A 6,801-nucleotide genomic window follows, 5' to 3' on the forward strand; every position below is an offset into this window, starting at 1 on the left:
CTTCCTGGAGATGGACACGCTTCCTATGAGGAGGATCCTAGATGCAGAGTCTGATGCGATGGCCCCATCCCTCCCCTCCAGAGCTACACAGTTAAGGCATCAGAGGGGGTGCCATGGATGGGTTGAGAAGCGACTCTGCTCCTGCTTTGCTGTGTGACCTTGGGCACATCACCTATCTTCTCTGGCCTTGGTCTCTCCATCTGTGCCAAGGGGCTCTCTCTAGGTTGATACAGGCATTCACTGTCCCCCACAACCCCTGTCCGGATGAGGGTGGTCAGGTGGGAGCCGGAGGTGAATGTTGGTCATGGGAAGAATGTGAAGGCAGGAGGCCCCATGGGTGGGGTCCCCAGACTGGACAGCTAGCCAAGGGCGCATGAGATCATGGTGTCTCTTTGCCCAGCACCTCAGAGAAGGGACCTCCTCCAGCCATCCCTCAGGTCAGACCCATGCCTGGGACTCAGACCCAAAGAGGCTGCCCTTTCCCCCAACTGCTGGGCAAAGGGAGTGGAACGCAGAGAGGCGGGCGCTGGTCCAGGCTCATATAGTGGGTCCAAGGTGTGCACTGAGCCTAGGGTCTTGCTTGGGGGTTGGGGCTGAGGGGGTCTGTCTTCACTTCTTGACTATGTTGGAGGCCAGAGAGAGATGTGCAGAGGGGGCTATGAGCCTGCATCAGGACAACCCTTTGCACTTTCCCCAAGGGCAAGGGATGAGCAGGTGACTCAGCCTCCTCCTCCACAAGTTCCACCCTAGTGCAGAGCTAAACCCCCATGGGTTGGGAGGATGCTGGGGACTGTGGCGGCCTGGGCTCCCCCAGCCCAGCCAGTCTCCCATCCTCCTAGTAGCTCAGAACCCAGGCTGGGAAGGGACTGGGGTCACCAGGGCTCCACAGGAATGTGCAACAGGAACAGTGCCCAGCAGAGGCCTCTTCCCTGACCCAACGGAGAAAAAACTCTCACCCCTTTGAATCTGTCTGTCTCTGCCTCTGCAGGGTCTGTCTCTGTGCATCTCTTTCTCTGTCATATACACCCACGCAGCCTGAGACATACTGATCCACACAGGCACATTTGTGGTACAGACTCACGCAAGCGCCTCATTCCCCGTCCTCACCATGCCCTATGCACAGAGGGCCTTTCCCCTCCCCTCTGCCCTTTGAAGCTGCACATAGGAGGCAGCACAGACCCTTGCTCCTTCTCCCCGTTGTTTGATGGGTTCTGGGCTGGGGCTCAGCAGGCATGGTGGGGAGGGGTCCCACAGCCGGCCAGGCGGTTTCCCAGCCCCTCTCACCCTGCAGGTCCTCCTCCACCCCGGCTCTGAGACTGTGGGAACCAGACAGTTTGGGCTGTCCAGCCGGGCTCACTTCCTCCCAGGCCCCAGGGGACCTGTTGGGGGAGGAGGGAGCAGCAGAGGCTGGAGTCCATGGGGCTGCCTGGCAAGGGAGGGCCTCTGGAGGGGACAGGGCTGCCCGCCCAAGAAGGGGTCTCCTGGGTGTAACCTCATGGGACATAAGACCCTCTAGACCCCATGCCAAAAACCAGAATGAGGGTGCCCCAGCATTCCTCCCTCCTCTCCCTATGCCCATGATCCAGATAGGAGAACTGAGGCTCTGGGGAGGAAGCCACTGGCCTCTGCTCCTCCAGTGCTGGGGGCTATGGGAACAGTGACGTTTCAGGTTCCTCTGTCTGTTCCTCTAATAAGGGCCATAATATCCCCATTTCTCCTGCTTCCATGCAAAGGGGTAGTTAGAGAAGGTCAAAGGTCAGGGCTCAGTCAATTTTGAATGGTACCTAAGAAGTCACAGACCATGCCTCTGGCCCCAGAGAAATGCCATCTTAAAGAGACACCGGAGGACCTCAGAGAGCTGGGGACTCAGGGGAGCTCCCCCATTAATGTGGGAAGTCCACACAGGGGATAGATGCTGCCTTTTGAACCCTGGGTGCCCTGTCTGCACAATGGGCAAAGGGTGCCTTTCTAGCCCTGGCCTTCCAGGATTTCAGCAAAGCCCTCCCACCTCCGGGGGTCACCACCAGCTCTGCTCTGACCCTCTTCTCCACCCTGCATCCTTACTCAAGCAGCAGGTCAGAGGCTGGAGGGTAGAGCCACACAGATGTGGCTTTGATATCCTCTCTGCCACTCATTTGCCATCCGGAGTTGGAGCTGGTGAGCCTGTTTCCACCACTGTAAACTGGGCCAACATTCCATATCACCCAGGTGAGATGATATATACAAGCCCAGGACAGGATCAGTGTCACAAACTGTCAGAGTTATGATGACTGCTCCTATGGGGGCTGAGTCCCAGCGTCTGAGATGGGAGAGTCTCTCAGGCCAGCCTAGCCTTGCCCCTGCCCAGTCTCTCCCTTGCCTGTATCCTCTTCTCCCTGCCCTTGTTCCCTGCCTCCCCTTCCTCTCGCTTTCTGGGAAACTCCCTGAGAAAGTCCCCAGCAGGAGAAAACCTCATGTGAGGCATTCCTACCCGGGGGCTCTGCCCCCACTACACAACCCACCAACCACAGCCACCCCACATACAACCAGGCGCCCTGGCCCTCAGCCACCAGGCAAGCTGACCCTCATCATCACATGGCTTTATTGGCCCTGAGAGCCACAGAGTAAGTCCCAAGGGGTCCCGCTTCCCCTCACCCCCAGGTTTGTCCGGAGGCCCCAGAGGCCTGGCTGAGCACTGCTTCCATCCTGGATTTTCGTCTTGGTTGTCCTCGGCTCGCCAGGGCTGGGGCCTTCGAGAGTTCTCCAGGTCCTAGAGCCAGGCTCAGCCCAGAGGGTGTAGTTGGCAAGGGCCCTGCAGGGACTGCCCGAGGCGAGGCTGCCTTTACTCAAAGAAGAACATTCCTGGCGTCCGGTATAGGCAGGGGGTCAGCCCCAGTGGGTAGCCGGAGCCTCCCTGGACAGGGAAGCCCCCTGCAACCCAGGGTTCCTTGGGGTCAGCTGGCAGGGGCAGCGGGGCTCGGAGTGAGGCTGGAGGGGTGGGTGGTGCAGGGGAGGAGGCTGCTGAGGCCAAGAGGTGCTCAAGGCCTGGGTCAGTCCCCATGCAAAAATTCAGCGCCTGCAGCCGGCACTGGTAGCTGCTCCCGATGCCTGCCTCTGGGGACAAGGCGGGTGTAGGGGCCTTGTTAAAACCCTCAGCCTCGGAGAAGCCAGCAGGAAAGCCAAACGCTGGGCATGAGGAAGATGCAGTGGCCACAGGGAGCTCCCCTGGGCCTGCAGGCTTGGGTGTGGAAATATCTTTGGGCTCCATGGGCAGCCGAGGCCTGGCATCAGTGGTTGCCGGGCACATACTGGCTGGCATGGCCCCCACCAGACCCCCAAAGCTTAGGCCCTTGGGGTCTGGCAGCTCTGGCAGGAATGAGCACTGCCTGGCGATCGTGGTGTTGGGGTCTCCTGGGTCCTGGCTGGTCGCCCTGATGGGTCCACGGCGTGGCTTTGTAGGGCCCCTGGTGCCCTCCGCACCTGTCCGCCGGGTGAAGCGGCGGCGGCGGCGTAGGAAGCTGCCGTGCTCAAACATGTCGTGGCAGTCAGGGTCCAGCGTCCAGTAGCTGCCCTTGCCTGGCTTGCGGTCATCGCGGGGCACCTTGACAAAGCACTCGTTGAGTGACAGGTTGTGGCGGATGCTGTTCTGCCAGCCGGGCCGGTTGTGGCGGTAGAAGGCAAAGCGGCCCATGATGTAGCGGTAGATGCCACTGAGGGTGGCCCGCTGTCCCGGTGAGCTCTGGATGGCCATAGCAATAAGGGCGATGTAGCTGTAAGGAGGCTTGGTCGACTCGGCCGCAGGGGCCCGGGGTCCGGGCGGGGGCTGCTGCTGCTGCTGCATGCTTGCTGCGCTGGCCAGGCTGCCGGGACCTGGTGGGTCAGGCTCCGCGTCCAGGGTTGGCGTCGGGAACAGCCTGCCCAGGCTGGTTAAAAGGTCCACTGGCCCAGCCTCCCAGCCTGGAAAGGCAAAAAGGGGTGGGTCTGCTGAGCTGTCCTCCCCTCCTCCCTCGCCCCACTCCCTCAAGGGCCAAGAGAGGCGGGCAGGAGAGGCCAGCAGTGGGAAGCCGAGCAACTGCCAAGGATGAGGAGGTGGGAAGGAAGGGACTGAGACCCTCAGTCCTCGTGTGCTGGGTGGTGGTGGCTGAGGAGGGACAGGATGTGAAACTGAATGGGCCAGAGACAAAACCAAAATGAGACAGGCAGAAACGTACGAAACAGAGACAAGGAAAAAAGAGAGACAGAGACAGAGAGAGGGAGAGACATCACAAGAGGGAGAAAGAGAGGGAGAGACAAAGATAAGACAGAGGCAGACACAACGAACAGAGACACAGAGCCTCTGAGACACACACACACAGACACGCATACACACAGACACACAGAGACACACAGAGACAGACACGCAGACACTCAAACACACAGACACACACACACAGACACAGACACACGCAGACACACAGACGCACAGACACACAAACACATAGACAAACACACACACAGACACACAGACGCACAGACACACAAACACATAGACAAACACACACACAGACACACACACATAGACATACACACAAGCACAGACACCCAGATATACACACACACACAGACACACACAGACACATAAGCACACACACAGACACGCACGCACACACACAGACACACAGAGACAGAGACACACACAGAGACAGACACACAGACATGCAGACACACATACAGACACAGACACACAAACACACATAGACACACACAGACACACACACAGACACAGACACACACACATAGACATACACACAAGCACAGACACACAGACACCCAGATATACACAACACACACACAGAGACACACAGACACAGACATAGACACACAGAGACAGACACACACACAGACACACAGACACACAAACACACAGACACACATACACACACAGAGACACAGACACACACACAGACGCACAGACACACAAACACACATAGACACACACACAGACACAGACACCCACACATAGACATATACACAAACATAGACACCCAGATATACACACACACACACAGACACATAAGCACACACGCAGACACACAAGCACACACACAGACACACACACACGTAGTATACAGAGAAAGTGAGAATCACTGAGCAGGCAGAAAAGAGGAAATCCACAGAGCCAGAGAGAAAAGAGATACAATGGGACACAGGTGCAAACACAAGGAGTGAAAGGAGTGAATAGAGAGAGAGGAGGAGAGGCAGGGCCTGAGCCCAGTCCCCCTAGAGTGAGAAAAGCCCCAGGGGCCTCTCTGATGGCTACCTCTACTCCCGCTTTTCCCTCTCCTCCTCCCAGGCCTGTGGTCTACTGCCTCCTCCTGTGGGGCAGAGCCCTTGGGGCCACACCACTCACCCCACCCTCCTAGCTCTGGGGTGTGTGCAGGGAGGGGCACCTAGGATGGTAAGGACAGGCCATGAAATTCAGTTCTGCTGAGACCCTGTCGCCCCCTAGTGACTGGTATGGGAAGGACCGCTATCTGGGGAGAGACATCCTCCCTCCCAAGAGGCCCCTCAAAACCCTGGCTGAGCCTCAGTTTCCCCATCTCTAAAATGGAGCTGGTGACTCCTCAGCTGTCCAGGCCATGGTGAGGAGGCAACAAGTTCCCCTTACACAGAATCCAGCGCCCTCAGAGAGCCTAGTACGGATAGGGGTATGAACGTGGCTGCGGATTGTCACTCTGAACTGAGGCTACCCCAGCTGCAGCCTGGGGTTGGGAGGTCCAGACAGGTCAGGCTCAGAACAATCAGGCCTTCTGGAGCAGGGAGCAGCATCCTCTCTGCTCTCCACTCCCAAGTCACACAGTCCAAGTGCACCAGGCCAGCTCACCTCCCCAACTCTACACTTACTTCTCCAACCAAGCCTGCTCTGGAGGGCTTCATAGCCTCTTTATTTTATTTTATTTATTTGTGACGGAGTCTTATTTTTCTTGAGACCAGCCTGGCCAACAAGGTGAAACCCCATCTCTACTAAAAATACAAAAATTAGCTAGGTGTGGTGGCACGTACCTGTAATCCCAGCTACTCGGGAGGCTGAGGCAGGAGAATCACTTGAACCCGGGAGGCGGAGATTGCGGTGAGCCCAGATTGAGCCACTGCACTCCAGCCTGGGTGACAGAGTGAGACTCCATCAAAAAATACATAAATAAATAAATCAAAGGCCTGCTATGTGGGGTGGAAAACACCTACTTTGCTCACAGAGCAGGGGAACCAACTTTCTGGCTGTAGTCTCCCCTCCAGTTCCCAAAGATTCCCTACCATTTACAGCTTGCAAAGACCAGTGGGGCTTGGAGGAGGGCCGGCCTTCCCCTCGGCCTCTGCCTTAGGGCTGCGTTTGGAGGTCTGCTGCAGTTTCTTCAAAGACAGCATCCTACAGGTTCTGGTGGTTCAGTGGTTACCATCCAAAGCCCAGAGTTCAGCTAAGTCCTCTGTTTTGGGATCCTTCCGGGCCCCCCGAATAAAGACGAGAGACTAGCTTCAGGGAAGAGGAAGGGTCTGGAAATTCAAGGCCCCTGAGAGGCCAGGCAGTTTTGTTATGGGTTGGTTCCACACTAAACAACCCTGATGATCTAATTGTTGGTAAAAGCTTTAAGCAAACTTATAATGGACTCAACTGCAGGTTAAGGCTGCCTCTGAGAAAAGTGCTACGGACAAGCTGGGCTCTCAGCAGGAGATGTAGTCTTGTTTCTGCCCCAGTTGCTGCCTTTTGGGGCCTCAAGGTCAAGTTCAGTTTTGTGCCGAAGTCCCATGCCCAGCTGCGGGCCGGTGTGGCCTACTCTTGAGGTCCGG

General features: G+C 57.1%; 1 protein-coding gene across 1 annotated transcript; it reads right to left on the reverse strand.

Annotated features, from left to right (window-relative positions):
- Positions 1-2,562: 2,562 nt before the first annotated feature.
- On the reverse strand, positions 2,563-3,883 carry FOXS1 (forkhead box S1). Its single transcript, XM_012454984.2, has one exon. It carries the CDS (start codon positions 3,818-3,820, stop codon positions 2,822-2,824), a length of 999 nt encoding a protein of 332 aa, XP_012310407.1. The 5' UTR covers positions 3,821-3,883; the 3' UTR covers positions 2,563-2,821.
- Positions 3,884-6,801: the final 2,918 nt, after the last annotated feature.

This window comes from Aotus nancymaae, unplaced genomic scaffold, assembly GCF_030222135.1.
Source record: "Aotus nancymaae isolate 86718 unplaced genomic scaffold, 86718_ANA_hifiasm-v0.15.2.pri h1tg000029l, whole genome shotgun sequence".
NCBI lineage: Eukaryota > Metazoa > Chordata > Mammalia > Primates > Aotidae > Aotus > Aotus nancymaae.

Bases quoted from the DNA above. Each gene is read 5' to 3' on its own strand.
- FOXS1 (XM_012454984.2), bottom strand. From the start codon at position 3,820: ATGCAGCAGCAGCAGCAGCCCCCGCCCGGACCCCGGGCCCCTGCGGCC.